Below are 23,700 nucleotides of genomic sequence, written 5' to 3'. Positions count from 1 at the left end.
AGAAGGCATTACCAAAACCGGAAAGGTGTTAATTTCAAATTTAGAATAAATTTTGCCTTCTTCAAAGTCTAATCTCATTTTAGTGGATTATGACTTTGAATAGTCATATGTAGTTCAAACTCCCATCTTCTGATAACCAGTTACCTAGGCCACTCATTTCTAACTGGTCTTTTAAGTATTATCATTTGCATAATGTCACCTAATCAGATAAGAAAAACAAACCGCATTCAGTTAGAACTCGAGAAGCCTAAAACCAGATTTCTATAATAATTTTCCTCCATTCCAACATATCAGTCATTAAGATCAGCTGATTAACATTCCTAAAACTGGAGGAATGTTTAAAACAGCATGAAATGCAAGACAGAACTGATTTTTTTTTAAAAATGAAAGAGAACTAAATGGTGAAAACAAAAACATTCTCTTATTTGAAAGGGGAGAAAAGACTTCCAAATGCTCCCCTGTTAAGTGACAAGCTTTGTAACCACTGAATTGTTTTTAATAAAACTGTGAAAAACTGCTGAAAGGGACCAGAAACTTGTTTATCCTGGTCAGTTAAAGAAATCATCCCACTTCACAAAATTAAAGAAACTGTCACAGAAGGACCAAAGGAAGGAGGTCTCATACCAGCACCTGTCTATGTATTGGGATGCAGACAGCTCTGTCAAGGGAATATACCACTTGGTTTGAATATTCTACACAGTATTTACAATTATTTTCAAAGAAGCATTCCAGTGACACAGGCCCACCCACTAAATTAAAATTTTCCTGTAAGCTGTCTAAGGAGAAACTATGTCCACAGTGCAATGCTTACTTGTAGGAGAATTTGAGCAAGCCAGAGGTAACACCAAACTGGCATGAGAACATATTTCTGACATATTCCATACAGTTAGGAAACTGTATAATTGGAAAAAGTAAAGATCAATACAGAACTAAACATCAGCACAAAGAAAGGAGCTGTCCAGCCTTCCCCAATACAAATGTCATATATAGTCCTGATTGTTTAATAGATACTAAATATATTTAATAAATAGAATACAGTGTCAGCTAAGAAACTTAAACTTCTTAATACTTATTTGGATTTAACACAGAAAATTCCATACTCATAAAAACTTTGAGAGATTGTCTCAATTAATATAATTTAATTCACTGCACAATGTAGACTGCATCAGTACCCTTCAAACCTTATTGCTAAACTACAATCAGGACTTCAGTTAAGGTATAAAAATGCAGATAAACAGCAATATTCATCAAAATAAAAAGCTGTATTTACCCAAAAATCTACGAAGTTTCATCGTATCTAATTGGAAGTGTTCAATTAGTCCATGTAGATTAAACAGATGAAACGTTAAGCTGACTAGACTGTTTCCTAAAAATAAGATGAAAATACTAATTCATTGGAAATCATGACATCAGTGACTCTTCCATAAGAAATGTATTATTTCAAACAAATTGGTCACAAAAATTATACAAGCAAACTTCTCTACACCAAGTCATGATATTCTACACCAATTCATAAATATTTAAATCTTACTACTTGACAAGTTTCCATTAGCTGTCTCTAGCAACCAGTGGTTTTGCTTAATTCTAATGCATTCACCAACTCTCCAATGGCAACTGGTAGGAAGAAAATGTTACTGAACATTAAAAATCGCATTTCAACAAGCAAATCCATTATAATTATATTCCATTTTATTTTTATATTTATGCAACATGTCACAAACACATATACAAAATACAAATGTAATCAGGCAAAGAGAAAATCTAGATAACACTATTGATTAGAGGACATTGCAAATATGCTATCTCACATTTTCATAATATATTTTGCTGAATTTCTTATTTCACCTGGAACTCTACAAAAAATGTATACTCTTACAAGCTTATAATATATGTTGTCTACTCATAGCTTGATTATAATCTTTTGCAGTGGTAAAATTAGCAAAACTGTAAGAGACACAGTCCACAATGTTTATTTTTTAATAGCTTGTCCATTATTTGCTCTGTAAACAATGTCATGGCTGACAATCTTCATTTAGCATTACAGAACCTAGCACAGACAAAAACTGAGGTACACAAAGACAAAAATTTCTTCTAAATCATTTTTATTACTAGGCTGGAATTAATGTATTTTCATGTCACAGCCTCACAATGAAATAAATATGCAACTCTTGGAACAACATTTACTGGGGAAATTCTTCCACAGAGGTTCATCCAGGGCAGCTCATTCAGCACAGATTTAGGTACAGCATTCTGCCTTTACAAACTTGCAAGACCAAGGCTGCCTGATCAAAATGTCCTCCTAAAATGATTTAATTAGAATGCAAAATAGATGGTGGTATGCATAGTGTGTAATGCTTCCACAATAGAAGCTCTTCTGATAGTACTTTAAATGTATTTGAAAAAAGCACATCTAAAAGGTAGAGAGGGCTTTTATGAGAAGGATGACTTCAGATTTCTCCCATTTGATAAACTAATCCAAAAGAAGCTATGCTTACATGTTAACTTGTACACATAGCTTTTTTTCATTCAGTTATGTAAAGTTTATCTATAGAAGCATTCTATTTTTACAAGTCCGTGCTATTTTCATTTTTTTCTATCCATCTTCTGTATTAAATATAACTATGAGGTTACTACTTTTACACTTGGTTAAGTCAAGCACCCCTTCAATGCAACAGAAGAGAAAAAGATCTTTTGCTGCCACATTCTCCATTTTGAACTTAATTTCTTGTTCTGGCAACTTTAATTGCAACTTTGCTACCTACTCCACACGATTGCTGCAAAATCTGCAAGAGCTGCCCTCCATTCTCTTCCCACACTGGCACAAATGTCACTGTGATACTGGACTTGCTCATCTCCTCCTTCTATTCTGTTCAAAACCCAGCTGCCATTGCTGACTTTATAATGCAAAACTTCACCCTACCCACTGCAGCAGCCATCCCTCCTCCTTTCCAAAATGTTCTTTTCCTTTTTCTATTTTGTGCAAGATATGTGTACAGCAGCTTCCCTCTGAACTCCCAGTTCTTCAGGTATTCTATGTCATAATTATAATGGATTAACACAAACATGCCTCTCATGGCACTATAAAGTAATAGAACTACTCTATCTAACACTACATTTATCAGAAAAATACTTGTTCGATATAAATGACCTTTTGGACAGAACCATAAAAATTACCAGCACTCCATAACTGAAAAAAAAGAAGTCAAAGATCATACAATTATTTGTTAATTTGTATCAAATTACTACTATAAATTATTAAGAGAGAACAGCAACATATAAAGTACATCAAGGGCCTCTTCTAAAAATCAATGATTAGTATCAGTACTGACAGTATCATTATTTTAAAGAAGTGACCAGGCAAACGAGGAGTCAGAATAAAGACTATTAAATCAAAAAGTACTACCTGACGGAATTTGCGCTTCTTAGTGAAAAATCACATACAACACTGCAACACAAGTGCCATAGTTAAGTTATGCTAGAAGAAAAAGCACAAATTAAATACCAAAAATAAACTCACCATTTGTCAGTCTATCAAAAAGAAAAATATCAAAATTCCAATTTCCAACTTTCTCCAGCATACACTGAAAAGAAACATAATAGCTGTCATTTTTTAATCAGTATATGCCTATCTTCCTGTAGATCAGAGGAGTATTTAAGATTTCAGAGACAGATCAAGTCTTTAAAATTTCTATATAAAAAAACAGCAGTAAAAGAATAATTAAATGTGTCTTATAACTGAAAAACATCACACATTTACAAATAAAAAGACTGGAGGGAAAAAAAAACTAATAAGAAGTGCCTTGACAGAACTGGTTGGAGATCTTCCTTTCGACCTTTAGGCAGTTTCTCAAAAGACAATTAAAACCAATTAGGTTCAAATCAGAAATAGTACAGCAGAATGACTGTGCATTCAGACTAGCAAATTAATCTCTGTGTAGTCTTTTACCTTTTCCTTTTTTCCCCTGCTTATAGAACAGTAACTAGATGATTCACTAGATATTTGAGCCATTGTACAAGCATTTTAATTTAAGAACCTGGTTTTTGACTTTTCACCCCACTGAACCAGCACATCTTTACCACAGCTGTTCCACATGAACTGTTCTTCCCACAAAAGGGAAGACCAAGAACAGCAAACAGTACAAGAGGCCTCACCACAGTTGTGCAGTCCCAATCTTTGCCTCCCTTACCTGTACCAGAAATACCTGTCCAGCACATTTTACAACAGATTCCTGCCTTCTCCTATTCTCATTAGACTGGTAATGCTGTTTTGTGATCTAATTATTGATTCTAGCTTTTCTCTATCAGCTGCTAAAACTCTGCTATCAGAAGAAACAAAAACATTAACAATATCTTTTTATGATTAAATTACATGTACGTTTTTAATATCCATTCTTTGGGTTATCATATTTCTTCGTACACCACAGCCTGATGATATTCAGCATGGATACATCCAGAATATTGTATTATACGTATATTCTTTTTCTGTGTCAGATGACAAAAAAGCACTACATGCAGTGACACAGCCTTTGGGATATTGAATATCCTGAATAACCTTTGCTTGCTCAATCCTCTTCAGCACTTTCCATCCTCTGTTGCAAATACAGCAGCCTTTCATCCAGGTAGCTGCTCCCTTAGCACCAACTCTCTTCCCAGTATCTGCTTTCCCTGCTTTAATGCTGCACAAGTGTATTACAGCTATCACTTTTCTTTTCTAGAACTGCCTACCACAGAAAAAGTTAGTTGGACACAAGCATGTCCTGAAAAATCCATTTACCTTACTTTACTGAATTTAGGTAGTCACTCTTCCAATTGTTCACTAGTGAAGTTAGACTAAAAATCAAAGGGAATAGTTGTCTAAAATGCTCCATTATATCTATCAAATACATTTTCCTCTCTTCATTTTTTTTCTTCAATTATTCAAGGGCATTCTTAATTCACCAGTTATTAAAAAAAAAGCAACAAAAAACAACAAACCAACGAAACAAAAAAACAACAATGACAAAAACACTAGCCATATAAAAATCATCCAAGCAAACTTGTGGGCAGTAGAGGAGTTTGCTACAAACCATGAAAGTTTGTCTGGATTTCATTACTATATATGTATATATAAACACACAAAATTACATACACGCATACATTAAAGAATATGCTTAAAATTGGTATTTGGTTGCACTTTTAGTATGTGATATAGTTATATATACTAGCAAGCATTTAGAAAAACATACTTTAAAAAAATAAAGCAACCAACCTTTGCTTGTCCATTATAATCATCATCTAAAATGTTTGAAGAATTTGGAACAGTGATACCACGGAAAAAACGGGAAGATCTCAGGTATCGCTGGAAACTAAGCAACCTTCTCACATTTCTTGCAGACACAGAGACCTCGATTTCAGAATTTGCTACAAAAAACAAGAAAATAAACACTCTCTCTAAAAAACCTTTATCAAAAAGACAAGTGCTCAGGGAAGTTTGGTATAAAGATAATGCAATTTTTTTTGAGTATCAAACATTTCAGCATAAATACAGATATTTTTATTAATACTAAATACAGAGCCATGGATTAGAAAAAAATATGTTCTGTGTAAGCATCCTGTGAAGAAAAACAAATACTTAAATCATAGCTGCAACTCATCTTTTTAAGGAACTCTGTTATTGAAAGGACAGAAATATTATGGATATTGTTTAAAAACACACGCAGTACTGGAAACAAATTATTTTTGGGAAATTGCTGTATACACATCCAATCCATGTCCCTAACAAATCACCTAAGATGACATGTACACCAGCAAGAGAGTATAAACTGAGTGTTAATACAAGAGATACAAGTAGGCTTTGAGCAAATACAAATTACTTTTACACAGTTTAGAGCTCAGAAAATCTATTTACTATGTTGAAGTTTTAAACACACTCGAGTAATTTTCGTGCTTTTGCAAATAACTACACTCTTCTGCCAAACAACTGACATTTACGTTCACAGCATATCTAATTCTGTTCCCCAGTATGATGAAAACACAACAGAAAATTATTTCAGCCTCTTTTCAAAGATTTATCCAAATATTTTGTTTTAATTTTATTAGGTTAACTGATTTACACAAATGATCAATACTAGTTTATGTCCAGTTCCATTTGATATGCCTGAAGTGTTTTAGAAACCCCAGCATCAAACTACACAGAGCTACAGTTCCTTTGTAGCAAGCCAGATATTCTCATTTTGAAATACATTAGGCCAAATCAGCCTTTACTTTCTTTTCAACAGTGCCCCCCAATAGCAGTTTTATATAACCAACAGGAAGCCAATAATCTTATCTTGATATTCACTCAGCCTGCCTGAAATGACTCATGTTAAATATTAAAAATTTAAAAGGAGGTATTAAGTAAGGAAGTCAATGCCAACGTGCTCTTTTTCAAAAATGCAGATCAAAAAAAAACAAAAACAACAACCAAAAAAAAAAAACCCAAAAAAAAAAAAACACTATCACAACTCTGTAGCACAAATCTCTTGTCCTTCCAAAAACATGACATATTAGAAGAGTGAAGTAAGGAGTTACAACTTTTGTTCTTAAAGTCAGTCTAAAATGTACACAGGAAGGTGTGGCTTTATTGACAATCTGAACTAAAAGCCTCAGTGATTCCTAGTGACAGCAGCTTAATTCTACATAAGATAAATCTTAACCCATTTAAAATCTTCTCCCTGCAGAAGTTCCAATTTACTTTCTGTTCTATGGTAGCTCATTAATATATTAATTCCCAAAATACACTAATAAAACACCTCTAAATAGAGCTGACTGTGGCATGATCATAGAGTATCTAATCAAAGACAGTACCATTCCTATCAATCGTCTGTGTTAACAGAGATTAAACCAACACAACTGAATGTCCTTTCAGACATGCCTGAAACACTTCATCAAGACACTGAAGTTCAGGGCTAATACAGACATCTCCACATGAAGTATCCTTCTTCAAGCTATCATTCTCAAGGCCAAGGGCTCTTCCTCTGAAGACACTGGTACCTATAATATATCCCAGGGGTTTTTTTTTTATTAAGTAAACAGATGTACTACATACAATAAAGGTTGCTTATAAAGCAACATTCATGTGTACAGCAGGAAAATAAATAGATTCTGTCATGCTACATTACTCTACCAATTTTTCTAAGCACATTTGTGACCATGAGGTTACAGTCCGTGCACTACCAGCCTGCGTAACAGAGAAGCAGGGAGCAAAACAGCTGCTGCTACTAATGCAGTGTATGCTACAGGTAAGAAGTTTCTCCCCGTCAATCTTGATCCAATTCCTTCAGAGCCAAATTTCAAAATAGAAATTATTGGGTTGAAAAGAATATAAAATGGTTATATTTAGGTTATAAAATTATCTAAAATATCCACAAAGTCACACACAAAAGCCAGAAAATTCACTAAATCACAATAAAACAACATATTTAAAGCAGGAAAAATGAGCACTTTTCTGGAAGCATAGATAATTTTCTTGTTCTCAAGTAGTCTTCTACAGATCTACAGTTAACAAAAACTTGTTTTTGTTGTCATGCTACAAATTAAGTTTCACCATCACAGGCACCACCCATTAATCTTGGGCAGAATAGTATGCTATAGGTACTACAAGAAAAACAGCAGCTTCTGGCAGCAAAGTACGTAACAGAACACAGAAATGCAATAATTTGGCAGTACAGGCCTGTGTTCCACCTATACTTGTATTCAAAGTCATTTAGGAGGGGTTGCACATCTTCTTGCTTCAGGATTTTTTCTGATGATGATCAAGGTACAGAGGCAAATGAGTTACTTGGCTTTCTGTGAAGCTGAACTATCATTCTCTTCACAAAACACTACTGACACTTATTCATCTTATAAATATGTTTAAACTCTCTAAATTCTCACCAATTTGCATAGCTCATAAACCACTACTACTACATGTTAATCCTAGTTTTTCTACCCCTTGTTAAAAGAAAAAAAGCAAAGCTTACATTATTCCAGCTTTCCTAGCAGCAATGCTGCTTATTACAGAATCACAGAACTGGTGAGGTAGGAAAGTACCAGATGAGGTTCATCTGGTCAAACTCCTCTGCTCAAGCCGAGTCACCTAGACCACATTGCCCAGAACCATCTCCCAGAGGCTTTTGTACATCTTCAAGGATGCAGACTCCACTAGCCCTCTGGTTGTGCCAACATTTGGTCATCTACCCTCACAGTGAAAAAGTGTATCCTGATGTGCATCAGTTTGTGCCTATTGCCTACTGCCTCTGGTCCTCACACTGGGCACCACTGAAAAAAGCCTGGCTCTGTCTCCTTTGCACTTTCCTTCAGGCCTTTGTATACATTGAGAAGTTTCCCCTTGAGCCTTCTGTAGGCTGAACAGTTCCAGCTTTTCCAGCCTTTTCTCATCAGCCCTTTAATCCTCCTCACCCTTTGCTGGACTCTCTCTGGTATGTCCATGTCTCTCTTTTAACTGGGGAGCCCAGTCTGGGACTCCAGGCGAGGCCTCTCCAGTGCTGCATACAGGAGAGGGATCACCCCCCTCAACCTGCTGGCAACATTCCTCCTAATGCAGACCAGGATACCACTTGATTTCCTGGCAGAAAGGGGATATGGCTGGCTCATGTTTAACCTGGTGCCCACCAGAAGTTCCTTTTCTGCCAAGTCACTTTCCAGATGGTTGTCCTCTGCTTGTGGTGGGGCCTGGGGCTGCTCCTCCCCATGGGCTGGGCTTTGCGCTTCCCTTTGAGCTCTTAGTTATTGCACAAGGATAGCCCAAGCTAGGTAATATTAACACCTCGACTGAATAAATGTCTTTATTCTTTAGATCTGAAATTATCAGAGCAACTTCCAAATGAGAAAAGAGATTTTGAGCCTTGCCATCCCCTCTGCAGCTCCAGAGCACCTGATTTGTGGGACTACACCAACCCAAAAACTAAATTTCTCTCTTTAACAGTTAAACATTTACTCCAGGACAATTCAGAATAAGCAAGTCAGATGCAGAGGTTTGTCAGGTTATTAATTTAAAGGGGAGGATGAAACAGAAAATAGCTGGCTTTCAAGGAAGGGGGTGAGGGGAAGATACATTCTTCAACTGCAGGAACACTGACAGTTACTGTGCCTGCCTTTTCCTTTCCCTCACAGATAAGTTATTATTAAGGATACAAAAACCAAGTGCTTTGTGGTTTTGGCAGATCAGCTAAGGCCAGTTAATGGAAAAGACTGGTAAAATGAATGATACAGTTGTGCAATGGAAATTTGGCATTTCTCTCCTGGCACATTCATTCCCTTTAGATGCATGATTAATATGAGAATGACAACCTCCCCCCTTCTATCACGAGTCATGAAAAGAGATGCTAATTTCAGAGACCCTACCACACCAATGTTCAGTAATGTATAGATCATGGAAAGAAGACAGTGAAGAGTGCACTGCATTTGCTCATGAACAAGCATACTGCAAAAACATCTCCCAGCCCAAACATCTTTCATTTGGAGCCTTCAGTGTGCTAAATGCCCTTCTAATATCCAATATTGACTATTTGCTCACAAGGACAGTTTAAGGACAAATTAGAATGATAAAATAAATTTGACATTTACAGCCCTGTGAACTGAAAGAGAATGAAAGCAAAGTTGGGATGATGGGCACATTAAGGAGGACACTACAGCACTGAGAAGTGCTTTTGATGCAAGGAAGAAGAAGGCAAACTGTAGGCCTTAGTGCCTACTCAACAGCAGCTGTCCTATGACATTCTTCTTGCCATTCCATTGTAAATTAGAATTATCATCCAAAGTATCAATCCCAGGTTTTGGGGCTTTTTGTTTGTTTGATTAAAATGGTTGTATTGTTTCTAAGCACCTTAAGTGAGATGCTGGTATAATAAAAAAATTCCTTTCTCTAAAATAAAGAAGAGTAAGTAATTCTAGTTATTAATATCAGTTATTTTGCTAATGTGATGCATATATAGCAATAAAATAACACAAGTCGCCTTCATGCAACAGATTTCATCTGTATTCTGAGACGCTAATTTTAATCTCTTCCCACTCCCAATCTTTTAACTTCATGAAAACCTAAAATAAAACATTTTAGCACATTTCAGAGGTATTAAATATTTATTTTTCTCATACCAATATAAAAAAACAAAGTAAGTAAAGACAAGTGACAATCATTTAAAAGATCACAATATGCTGATGGATTTACTCTCAAAATTATTCTATATTTTGTATATTAAGGACAGTCCACAAAAGGAAGAATGACAATCATTATTTGATTTAATTGTTAATGGAACCTTAAATCCTAGCAATATACTTCAATTTTCTTATAATGCAAAGATAGACTTACACCCTCTGATGGGAATCTGGTCAAAACAAGGCTATCCAGCTATAAGAATTTTACTTCCATTTCCTCCTTGCTACAGCCCAAAAGGCAGATAGAAAACTATCCATTATAAAAAGCACTGAGTTTCACCACACACCAATAGAAAGAGCATAGCTGAAGGTCTTGTGTTATCACTACCAGTAAAAAAAAAAATAAGGGAAACAAAAAGTATTTCAGTATTTGATCCTTCCTGTGTTTGAATGTAAAAATTGAACTTTGAGGTGAGCACAGGCCCACCAGGAGGCTTTTCCCCCAAAAATATGAAGGAAGTATCTTCTTTTAACTGAAGTGATCTCTCACAAATTCTCCATATTAACCCAACTGCACATTTAACATTTTAACATAGCAGATACTATCATTAAACGTGACACATCATCTGAAATTTTCCACTACCTGTAAATATTTGTTGGAAAGAAATATTCCATTTTACATGCCAATTAAAATCATCTAAGGATGGTTAAACCATCTAAAGATCCATCTTTCGAGGATACAAATAATTTTCAATTTATGAATAATTTGAAAATATGATCTAGCATTTCACACCACTAGAGGGACCCATAACCATTCCATTTTCACATCTATTACCATCAAACCATTAAGAAATGCTCTATATTAGATCCATGAATGTTTGTGGGTTTTTTTTTAAATCAAGTCCTGCTATTTAACTCTTCTGTATGTTTACCGCTCATGATTTGAATTTTAAAATATTTTTACAACATTCAGTACTCAAGTATTATATAAAACTGTTACGTTGTATGGAAGATATAATTTTAGTAAGGATTTTAAAGTTACATAAAAAGACTAATTTAGACTATTAGGGTCTAAATTACCTCATTATACTTCCTGGTTATTAGAACCACTTAGAAGACTCATTTAGCATCATTGTAAGGCACTACACCACTTCTGCTTAAAAAATATGAAGCCATACTGTTTTGGTTTTCATGTACAAGATATAACTATATACACATTCATAATTTTTTTTTTATTTTATTTTCCAAATATTTTCCATTATTTTCCAAATAATAATGACTGCTGGAAAATATGCTGTGGGTTAAGGATTAATGAAATAAACATTGCTTTGCAAGTGCCTTCTGAGTGGAATCGGAAAAAAAAAAAAAGTTTCAAGAAAGTCTAGTAGTACTACGACTCTATTAAAACCTCTAGTGGCTTTCATCAGATGCTCCCCGATGGAGAGGAAGTGCTAGGCATCACCATCACCAAAGATAACTTTTCCTGAAGGGTCTTACAGAGCAAAAGAATCTCACTGCCTTAGCAAAGCACAGAGCCACAGAATCATATAATAATTTAGGTGGGAAGGGACAGAAGAGACTTCTGAACATTCTTTAGTCCAATCCTCTGCTCAAAGCAGAGATAATTTGAGGGAATTTCCTCAAAGTGAAGAGATTAGACTACTTCAGTATGACATAAGTGCCAGTTCTCCAATGGCACTTATTATAAGTTGTTGCGCAGCAGTAAAGTGTAAAAAAAACATCATTAAAAGGTATCTACAGAACTTTACTAATTTATCTCTTTTGAATTTTGGCTCATCCTAGGATTTCTGCAAACATCTCAGGAAAGATACAAAATTAAGTGAATTGAACACTGCCATTTCTGTGTTTGAACGAGTAACACTTTGCAATAATTTCAGGACTAGGAAACTACATACAAGGCAGTTTTCCATACCAGTTCACTGAATCATAAGCCCAGCAATCCTGCAGTTGTGTTTTTGGGGATTTTTAACCCTAATCCACTCATTGGGCACGGCAAATCTGCAATTCACAACAGCATACTGTGAACTAAGAAACGTCACTGAAGTTAAATATTTAGAGGAATATCATCAGAACACAAATATACAAAATATATACAAACACAGCCTTTACAAAATGGGTTATGCCATGTTAATCAAGATACTGATCCTCTTGAAGAACATGACATATAATGGTTCAAAATTCTTTTCCCAAAAGGATAATATATTTCAGATCGTTGCCAAATCATTTTCTTTCTGTCTTCCCAGAAAAACCCACCTCTTGTCAGTGTCCTAGAAATCTTCAGTTCTACACTAAATGAATGACAGTATCCTCAACTCGTCTTTTTTTGTCTATTTTTCATCACCAGACATAAAAGAAGAATTGAAAAGTAACCCATCATGGTTAACAGAAAACAAATTTCCTTTAGCAGTCTATATGATGGTCAATACAAAAAGTCAAACTGGAAGCAGAGGTGAAAACAAAAGAATTCTCACATATTTTCTATCAAATTGTCCAGCATACAAAAAAAAGCCTTTCCAAATATGGTACTTGGAGAAAGAACACATTGGAGAGGTTCAAAAGAAATAGGGAAAAAAAATAGAATGTATCTCTGTCTTCTTCTATGGTCAAACTTAAGCCAGCAATGAAATACAGAGTGGCCTGTACCTGTGCAAGATTCCAGAACACACATACTGTTTTACAGTAGCTTGTAAAGAAGAAACTTTAGGTAAAACAAACATCTAGAACAACAAAAGAAAAAAACCAAACATGCTCTATATTCTCAATTAGAACTTTTTATCCCCAAACCTTCCTTAACCAAGTTCACTTCAGGCCCACTCTTTCCATTTGGCCAATACAACTGTATTTGGAGCATTTTCTGTTATTTCCCCCTGTGTAACTGCATTCTCCAAATTGAATCATAGTCAAAATTTCTCTCACATTGTGGAACACAATTTATTTGAATAATCTGGACTGTGAATAATTAGAAGACAAATTCAGTATTACATCAGTCAGAGAAAGGCAGCTTTTGAAGTAATGTCTCAAGTACAAGCTTTTTACTCCTCAGTAACGGTATTTTCAAAAGGAAGCTTTAAGCTATGATCGCATAAATCTTCCTGCATTACTTTACTCATTGTGAAACTCACCCTTCTTTACAGTAGACTGCTGAACAAGACAGACAATTACTGCTAAACATAACCAAATAGGTAATTCCTCTATTTTCTTGAAACAAAAAAGGGCATTGAAATTAATCTGGACTCTGTTTAGTGTATCGCAATCTCTATATGGTGTCACCAAAAGCATCATGAGCTGCTGCTACACAAGAATTTTTCAAATTGTTTCAGGCAATCAATTTAAATTTGCACTCTTGTCCCTTCTTTGAATTCTGGTGTCTCAGCCAAGAGAAGTCTAAATTCACTGTTCAAGGTAAACATTTTCAAATGGATCATGAGCTAAGAACCAGAAAGTTAAAAACATCCTTGAAACAGCACACACTGACATTTTTGCCAGATTTCAGAATAGCTTATAATATGTTCCACAAGTAGTAATTTCCAAGTAACCAGTCTGAAAGTTGTATAATAACAGTAAACTCTGAAATTTCATCATGTATTTGCACTCTCAAGGAAGAGAATTAGATTTATTCATCACCTATAAAAATATCTCTTCCTTTCTTTCCATTTCCTCCTAAAAAGGCTCCATACACAGCTAAGGAGAAGAATCATCTAAGCCTCAATGAAGTCTTACACTGTACCATTACACTGCATGCAAGCAACTATTTTCTTCAAAACTGAGCATTCCTGAATGTTACCGATTCATTCAAAATCCCTTCTTCTTTCTAAGATATTTTAACTCACAGATGTGACAGATTTGGTTATCTATAAAACACAAAACAGAGCCCCATGTGTTGGCAACTTCATCATCTCCCCATAGAAGCATGCTCAGATGAGACTGCCATAAGAGAATTCTAAAAACCTTTTTGACAAGATCTTACTTATTTCTAGGCCAGGCACAAAAGGAGAAAGAAGAAGAAAACCATGTTTATTCTCTGCAAAACCAAAGTACTCATTTTTCTATCTGGTTCCTCCAGACTATATCCAACAACCCTTTCTTAAAAGGAAGCTTAAAAGCATTAATTTCAGCTGTACTTGCATATGACATGTCTTAGTATTTTTTTCTGTTATCTTAATTTTTCATTTGATCTTTATTCATTTTGGCTTTAGTGTACATATCACTGTGCACACTCACTGTTTGGTTTTTTTTTCAGGAGAAACAGAGAGTGATTAGGGCACATTATATATGCCTTTCTTTGTGCATGCTAGGAACACCTCCAATAATCAAAATTTCTTACATCTAGTGTGTATACATACATACATACATATATATATATAAAAATAGACATTACTGACAACCTCTGAATATCAAGAAAACCAAAGCCTAAAACTTTATTGCTGGTTTACTATTTCTGAAAAACTGAATATCTTGTCACTTACCAATTCTTCTACCAAAGATATTGTTTCACATTACCTTTTATCAACATATTCTGACAACACTGAAGACTGAATTACTGTCTATGATGTCTCAAGTAATGTAAAGGAAATTTTGAAGTATTCATGTAAACCATAGCCTATTTGTAAACCAGAAGACAGTAAGAGTGATTACAACCACTGCAATCACTTTTTCAGTAACTTTCCTGAAAACCAAAAGTACATGCTGCATTCTCACAGCGAACTGCAAAACTCCCTTCTTGTTTCTCATTGAGTCAAAAGTAGATCCAGTGTTCTACAGTCAATTCAATAAAACATTACAATGTATGCATTTTACTGTGCAACAGGTGAGTTTGGAGGAAAAAGCTGTCTGGCTGCTCTCTCCTTTCCAGAAATGGTAGATTTAAGATACTATCTTGACGTTATGCCCATGATGCCACGCAGGCATAACCAAGAGAACACAGTAACAGAAAATTTACTAACTGATAACATTAACCAACTGCCAACCAACAAGAAGAATATAATCTTGATTTTCCACATTCACTGGGAAGCAGTATTGTTAAAACAAAAATTTGTTTATTAAGCTATTCCTCTTGGTAGTTCCAGCAATTACCTATAAAAAGGAGCCTTCTGGAATAACAGATAATGTAGATAGAAGGAAAACTACCACAAAAAGTTAGCTTAATCATCAGTCAAATCCTGCATTTAATAATCCTCAGATATGACTCCCATTACACTGTCTCTAACAACAACAGTATTTTTCCAACCATCTTCCTAAAACCAAACTTCTTAAAAGTTATTGTTGAGACTACTTCTAGACAGGTTAGAAACTTGAATACTCATGTATCAATTACAGAATTCTGAGATGAAGATATAGATGCTGAGCTTATAATGCCTAAGAAGATACAGAAGTTATGTTTAAAAATAAGCGCTGACAAACTTTATTTTGGCAACACTGGTTGAAGTTGCAAGTTCAAATAGTGTTATGAAGCAAAGTAGTGCTTTTAAAATTCACTACTCTTCCAACTTATCACTAAAATACTGGGTTAAGAGCCTATCAATAAATATTAGAAAAGAGACCGGTCAGCATATTATTAGCTACCCCTCCTGAAAGGCATTCAACTTCTTCTCAAAACATCATTCACAGAAAAAGAAAATGCTGAACAACCAAAGTTAGCTAAGCATAACACACAACAACACTAATGCTTCAGCACTGTGACTGACAGCCATGATTATTGCAAAAAAATTAGAACCACAGAATATAGCTAGTGGATAGTACAAGAAAGTTACAGTGAAACTATACAAACACAATGGAGGATGCATGTCCATGCATTACTGATGTTCAGGAAACAGCTGTGGTGGGGAGAAAAAAAAAGGCAACATTCAGATGGTTTAGTTTGCTTCAGCTGCAGAAGAGACCCTTTCCAGTTCAGTATTTTCCCCAAGTAAAGAAGAGCTGACTGACTCCTCTCACATATTATTGCTCAAATGGGCGAATATTTTTCAGTCATTTACCTCTATGGGGTAAAATCAACTCCTTCTGAAGTAACCGGGAGGGTAGGGGAGTGGGCAGAGAGAATATCCTAAAAATTAGGTCAAGTCTGATTCCTGCAACTTTTCTTTACTGGCAGTCACATCGTGCATTACTAAATCTCTTTGATTTAAAAAAAATTAAGGAAACACAGATCAGTTAGCATAACAGAAAGAAAGAAAACATTTTATGGATAAAAAAAATCCCACATTTATGTAAATTACTAGATAACCTACTGATATGGTGAGAGATTGTGCTGAATTCCTGACTTTGAAAGAAACTCCGCAATGTGGCAGGAGCCCAGAAGTCAGAGAGTATCTCTTCGACAAGCTACAGTCCTTAAGTGCAAAAAATCTGACTATAATATGACAACTCTGAAAACTAACATAGCAACTGACTTGAGAGGGGAGTCAAAGCCAAAGAATTTTTTGGGCCTCCTAGCAATATTTTTTCCTGTCATTAGACACCACAGGTGAAGTTGCTAAAAGCTGGTGGCTGTGTCTCAACAAGCAGGGGCAAGGAGAAAGGGTGTGGAAGTCCTTTTCCTGACTGGTCATGATCCGCCTGATGCACAGTCATCAGGATGGAAAGAAACAGTGTGATAAGCACCACAGAAAACAGTTCATCTGACAACAGCAATATTATCATATGTTGACTGCCTTTTAACAGGCAGTTATTTAAATAGTTCTGTTAGTATTTTCCTGTATCAGCATGAAATGCCACATATATTATACACAAAAAGACAATTATGTACTTCATAAATTGCATGCCATTTCTGCAGAGAATTTATTATACCAAATCAGGACTTGAGATGAAACTATGAAACTCTTATCCTCTTTATTGAAAAAAATCTACATAGCACACTCTTCAAACTTTGTTTTCTCACCTATTTTTATGAAACTTTTGAATGAAACTAAGAGTTTAAGAGTTTTAGAAATTATCTACTTTTAAAAATAATAACTTCAGTTAAGATCAGAGTATAAGACCAGTTTCTGCCACTCATTTTTATTCATAAGGTATTTACAACAACCACACTTACTACCATGAAATTAGCTTTACTAAATCTCTCCATTGCATTCAGAATACTTGGAATTGTGTGGATACAATGCTGGTATAAATCCTTTATGACACTTAATACCTTAATTATTGGCATAATTTAATTAAGACTCAGATCCCCTGCACTTTTGCTGCATATTGTTTTGGTGGTGTCAAAACTTTATATTACCACAACTATTGACAAATTTAGTTGTAACAATATAGATGGATAAATTTATTTTTTTTCTCTACAAAAATATGCTTGTAACACTTCTGAAAAAAAAGATTCCTCAAACACATAATCAAAAAAATTTAGGCTGCCACTTTTCTCCTAAAACTTTAATTTTTATTTAAGATCTGTCTCTGTCAAAAAATTTAAGTCCTAGCTACGCAATTGAGTAGATGTAAATGTTAATTCATTAGGATGAGGTCAAGAATATTTATATTACTGTAATTCTGTTCAAGTGTCATCCTGGACAGGGCCTTTCTAGTGCTATATAAAAACAGAAAAGTATTCTCCTCAACTGATTGTGTCTGCCAAGTAAGCACACAGCACACACATCAGTAGCTGTTTAGAAGATATCTCTTCATTTCCATATGGATTCAGGTCTAAATTCAATGAGTTTAAAATTATAATTTTTTTAAAAAATATTTAGCAGTGAAGATTTTCCTCTTCTATTTTTGGTAATGAGCTAGAATGAAAGCTTTTCCTAAGAAGTATAAAAAATAGTCTTATTATAAGAGCTGCTAACTTTACTTTAGAGGCTCAGTAGTTCAAATTGATGGAAGCCTTTGTTTATTTGTCATTTATCTGCTTTTAAATACTTACAGTGAAAAATACGGAAATCAATGTATGGATGAGAACCTCTTCTCTCTGTTTCAAATCCTGCCCGACTTCTTACTCGCACATCTCCTAGAAACAGGGTCAAGAGTGAAATAAAAGTGTGGAAGAGTGGCAGAGATAAAATGCAAATGAACATAGCCTGGAGGGGTAAAGATTCATGTACTTAATGGAGGAGAGTAATTCAAACAATAGGCCTACTTCAATGTTTTTAGTTTTAAAGGTGAAATTCAAAACAAAGTTTGAAGACTTGTTAAACATGCAATCACATGCTCTTGCCAAATCTCTCCTGCCTAAGCATACGTTGCCAGAAGCATGTGATAAGCATTCAGATGAAATTAGGAAGAGCTTGCTACACCAGTATGGTAAAAATGCACCTTAATATGACAGAAAACAAGAACATTTAAAGTTGATTTGTTCCTCAGTAACACACATACAACGATAACATTTTGTAGAATACAAAAAAGATTCAACTTCTAGAAATGGTAGCTTTTAGCAAATAAGCTAGTTACAATATGGTTTTATATAATATTTTCCCACTAGCATTTACTTACTTGTGCTCAGCTGTTTGAATATTACACAAGAGCCTATTAAAATACCAAAACTCAGTATTAAAATTTGATCAAACTGTTTTGCACTGTAATTAGCTTCAACCTGAATCTTTTAGCATGCTACTTGATTTCTACTTACGCATTTTACCAACTGAAAGCTGATCAGTATTCTTTCGTTAGATAGTTATATGTATTAATATAAGCAGTTCACCTGCATTAAAAGCTTTCACTTAAAATCCTTTTGCAATTGCAAATTTGGAGAAATCTTCGAGAATCAAATGCAATACTGTCTCCCTCCTCGAACCCTAACAAAGATAAATTTAAGATGTGCAAATGTTGTGGTTTCTAATTATGAAAATCCATCAAGTGTCACATTCGCCTCACTTCAAACACAGCATTTTCATATGAAACCAAAATAAGTAATTAACAAAAAGCACTATGATTGCGTTTATAAGAACTAAATAAAAATATAGGAATTTATTTTTCATCAAGTCATAGGTATCTTGAGAGCATTTTTTCTTTTCTAACCTTCAATGTGTAATGCTGAAGCAATCAACTTATCAGAAAATAGCTAAAGGTACTGACTCACACTTCAGTAATATGCTTTTAAATACTTAACAGGTATCTTCTTAGAGATACATATCTATAAAACACTGACACATCTACAGTGATGCATTTGACATGAATGTTATCTTGTGAGGCATGCTGGAAGGACTACAAAAGGGCTCAGGGCTCCCCTAAACATAGTAAAAACGTGTGCCTTTCAGTTATTAATCCTTTTTTTTTTTTTTTTTTTTAACTGAAAACCTTAACTGAGCTGCAAGGGAAAGCAACCCAATTACTATCTGCAATTATTATTTTTCAAACCACTTATAATATATTACTTATAAAGGCTTCAAGCATTCATTTGAGCAGAGTGCAAGAAACTTGTCTCCTTCCAGGCAATACAGAGGCAGCAAATTGTAGAACTCTCCTGTTAGGCACAAGCAATTGGTGAATTTTATTTACAAAATAAATTAATAAAAATGAAAAAGAGAGGAAACTTTGGAAGAGAGGGGGCAAATGCATTAGTAGCTGTATATGAAAATAACAGTGTGCACGGAGGAAAATTTTACTTTCATTACCTTTTACATATATTTATCTGGGTAATCAGGCATAGCTACAGCTGTGTGAATGAGTTCACCAGCTAAATTAAAAGAAAATAAAAGAGGTTTTTTAGTGGAGCTAATTTTTTACAGAAAAGGTGATACAGCTTTTGTGATTTATTTTTACTTTAAAATGCAGTTTTTTACTTTTAAAATTTACAAACCACAGTAACAATTAGCAAATTGTTTCAGACAGAGTATCACTAGGTTGTGGCAAATAATTTGTTTTAAGTGTCAAGAACAGGAAAAGTTCACAGAAAAATACCTAAAGACCAACATGGAATTTTGCAAATCACAAAATGAGCAGGTGTATCTGATAAATGATGTCCAGAAAGTTTCTCTCTGCTTTGTTCTTTTTCATTTACTACCTTGACTAACAGCACAGACTGAATAATAGTATCCCTGCTACCCTTGAAATGTCTGCAATGTTGAGAACTTTAGGGAGGAAAACAAGAAAAACTGTCTGTAAGTAAAATGAAGAAGTGCAACTGACTTTAAACATGAGATATTAGAATATCTATTACAGGAATATTTAGCCAAAGAAGGAATTGTATACTAAAAATGCACATGGCAAACTAAAGGAAAAGACAACTGTAATAAGATAAAGCTAAAAACAGTGTATTTACTTGTATACATATAAAATGAGAAATTCCCAGCAAGGAAACCCAAATATTTTCATTGCACAGTTATTGAGCAAAATTCTCTCTCCCTAATCATGGTAGAAGAAGTGTTAAAAAAAACCAACAACAGTATCTTAATAATTGATTATTTTTCTTTAGAATAAAACTGGACTTATTCTGGAAAAATATACCACTTCCACAAGACTAGAATTCATTTCAGCAAACAAAGCAGAAAATTCTCTTGTGCCAAAACAAAGGCAAAAGAGACATCTCAATTATCGTGGTACAGAACTGCTGCATTTTTCAAGATTTCAGACAATAAATGTACTTGAAAAATATTGGTACAAGTGCAATTTGATGATACCATACATCCATCTGAAGTTTCTAAATAAACAGAAGTAGAAAAAGGGATAACTGGCTGCACATTATGAAATAATGTGCTATTAGTACAGTGAAACTAATCTCTAGTGCATATGTATAGTTAGTTCCAAAACATCCAGAAATGCTGGATCATCATTATGCATTCACTCTGGTTAACGTAACCTGCAGAAGATTAATGGCTCCCAAATGCACCCACTTCATTGTACCTTCACACAACATAACATGTTCACATCAATTTGCTTGGGAAATCCTGCAAAAGTGTTTTGCAACTCTGTGACTGTGAAGTTATGCAGAATTTCATTTTAAGGAAGAGACATGTTTATCTTCACAGGGAACTTCACAAAAAAGCAAAAGATATCTCAGATTTGAGATTACTTTTATCAAACAAATGGACACTGTTACATAATTCCTTCAAGCAGCAACAGAAATCCAACCTCAGAGCCAACCATTATTATGGTAGCTGAAAGACAATTAAAATTCAACACCTAAAACAAAAGAACTTATGAGTAGTTTTTATTTACTTAGACCCTTATAAACATATTGAAATGCTTACACAATCTTTTTAAGCCATCAGATCCCACAGTCTGCTTACAGGGGAGGGCACAGAAGTGGCAGCAAGCTGACTGACAGCTTTTATGAAGTGTCTCTTCTTGAGCCACTTTCAGGCACACTGGAAAGATTCCTGTGTTACCTCTACAGAACACATTCAAGTTCAGCATCTTAATGATACTGGACTTCCAGGAACAATTTTTTCCCTCTTTGAGAGTTTTGCTGATTCCAAAGAATCAAGAGAAAGATTTAAAAAATGTGAAACCTTCCTTTCCAAACTTTATTCTGAGCACAAAAATGATACAATATCTGATGGCTGAGTATTTAGCTACACTTTTTTTCCAGAATAGTCCTGCATGATCAGGATCACTTGCATTTTTAAGACAAAGATCATACTGGCAGAAATTTAATTGAAGACTAAATAAATCATGGAAGAAGGAATGTAAGAAGGAGATTTGCAGCTATAACTGAAAACTGAAAAGTAATTAGGGCTGTAACAAAACTTACCTTGAAATAGATTCTTTAATTCCTGCCCCTCTCTCAGATTCCTGCTCACACCACAAGGACAGCTCTGATACTTACGAGGCAGCTGAAATGCCACAGCTGACATCCCTGGGCGTTAGGGTTACCCAGCACATACTTGGTGCTACCCTAACACTGCAGTGTGGCACAGCAACAATGCAGCAGCTGCTTGGGGAGCTGAGGCCATCCAGAGCAGGGGCAGAAACCTCAGAGACCATGGAGGACAGCTGGGAGCAGAAATTATGACAGCCACCTCAAGGTAAAGGACTCAAGTCAAAGCCATGAGGTTGTGAAGAGCAGGATTTTCAGACAGAATCACTAACTTCACAGATTAGATTTGTTGTAATTCCTATTAGATTTGTTGGAGAAACAGATGACAGGTCAGCTGAATGTGCCAGAATTAAAGCAAACAGAATACAACATAAAAACCACTACCAGAGAAGAATGTGCACAGTACACAGTAGCTTTTCTCCAATGTTTCCTATTTGAAGTGATCAAGACCTCTAAAGAAAGCTAAATGCTCCAATTGTAGCTGAGAGGTTCACGTTCACCAATACAAGCAGTCAGTGCCCCACACTTTCTACCCCATGCACCGTAGAAAAATTTTCAGTCAATATAAAGCAACAAGAAAAAGAAACCAGAAAAGCAACAGAAAAATCAAGATTACACAGAAACACTTACAAGATATTTTGAGAATTCCTCATAGTTGCTGAGAAAAGTGGTTGAGGTGATGCAGATGTTTTAGCCTTTCCAAGGTCTTAAAAGAAAAATTCTACAATGCTGCATCTGTATCTATATTTTAAAATAGTAAATAAGCCACTCGGGAGTGGCTTAGTGTATATTTCGGGAATGGAGTATGACAGATGAGTCATTACAGTCAATGCTGCTTGTTTATATCGACACACTGATGAAGGCAGTTAGGAGTTAGCTTTTTATTTTGCATATCCTAAAACAGGATCTTTTAAATTGAACCTGGACACACTGCCATAGTACAGGAATTCCTATTAACTCGGTGTAAATGAATTTCCATTGGATTACCATTGGAACAGCCTGAAAACATTGAATGAAGCAACTTCATGGCCAGCACAACTAAACAAAGGCAGAAGGAGTTATTGCAGATACTCTTAGCCTTACATTTTTGGTCTGCTAAGATAAACACCTTATCAAAATAAAACCAACCACGTAAAAGGCAAATCTGCTCATGACTGCACCTAACTTCCCATTAAGTTACAGCTGAGGATTCCTTATAGCTTATTCTGCTCAAGTGTACTATGATAAATAGAACAAAAGCACAATTCTAACAATATGGTAAGAAAAGCAACACTTCACATTTCTTGGAAAAAAATTGTAATGGAACATATTAACCCTTGAATCTACTTGGATATGAATGTTTCTACATACTGATGAGTCCAACTGTTCAGCTTTCAGGCTGGTTTTTTTTACAGTCGATTTACAAGTACAAAAATAATAAATATGTAAATAGTTGCTAACTTGTTCAGTATAGTACACATAACATTTGCGCAAACCAAGTGATATCTATTAAGTGAGAAAATAACACAAATTTACCACATAAAGATTCAAACATGCCATGAGCAATTTTTTGTTTGCTTGTTGGTACCCTCCTCCTCCACCTAAGATGGAAGTCAATCCTTTAGAAGATTTACTGCTTCTGAATAGCAGAACAGCATGAATGAATTATGCCAGCAAGAATTACACTATTCATAACAAGCATCAATCTCATTATGTAATAATTAATTTCAATGAGAATACAAGTGAAAAATTAATTTACTTAACATCATGTTCTGAATATTTTTCAGTTCTACCTATGAGAACAGTAGAAGTATTCCAAGACACATTAAATTTTTCTCTCCAGTCAGATGTATATATCAAAACTAGAGGAAGCCATGCTTTGCTTCTCTCTAGAATTACTT

The 23,700-nt window shown here is 34.8% G+C and overlaps 1 protein-coding gene across 3 annotated transcripts in view; it reads right to left on the bottom strand.

Annotated features, from left to right (window-relative positions):
• Positions 1-23,700, bottom strand: part of PDE7A (phosphodiesterase 7A) — a 76,416-nt gene that overhangs the window by 10,654 nt on the left and 42,062 nt on the right. For 2 of the 3 annotated variants that reach the window (XM_068187693.1, XM_068187704.1), the window contains exons 3-6: positions 17,990-18,073; positions 5,249-5,400; positions 3,518-3,581; positions 1,271-1,366 (exon numbers count right to left, since the gene is read on the bottom strand). In XM_068187693.1, the coding sequence (XP_068043794.1) occupies positions 1,271-1,366; positions 3,518-3,581; positions 5,249-5,400; positions 17,990-18,073 (396 nt within the window). Of the gene's footprint in view, positions 1-1,270; positions 1,367-3,517; positions 3,582-5,248; positions 5,401-17,989; positions 18,074-18,555; positions 18,589-23,700 lie in introns of all 3 variants that reach the window. The other variant, XM_068187683.1, reaches the window with a different exon arrangement.

This window comes from Anomalospiza imberbis, chromosome 1, assembly GCF_031753505.1.
Source record: "Anomalospiza imberbis isolate Cuckoo-Finch-1a 21T00152 chromosome 1, ASM3175350v1, whole genome shotgun sequence".
In the NCBI taxonomy this organism is placed as follows: domain Eukaryota; kingdom Metazoa; phylum Chordata; class Aves; order Passeriformes; family Viduidae; genus Anomalospiza; species Anomalospiza imberbis.
The sequence above is the reverse complement of the archived record's forward strand: the minus strand, read 5'-3'. Positions and strand labels throughout refer to the sequence as shown.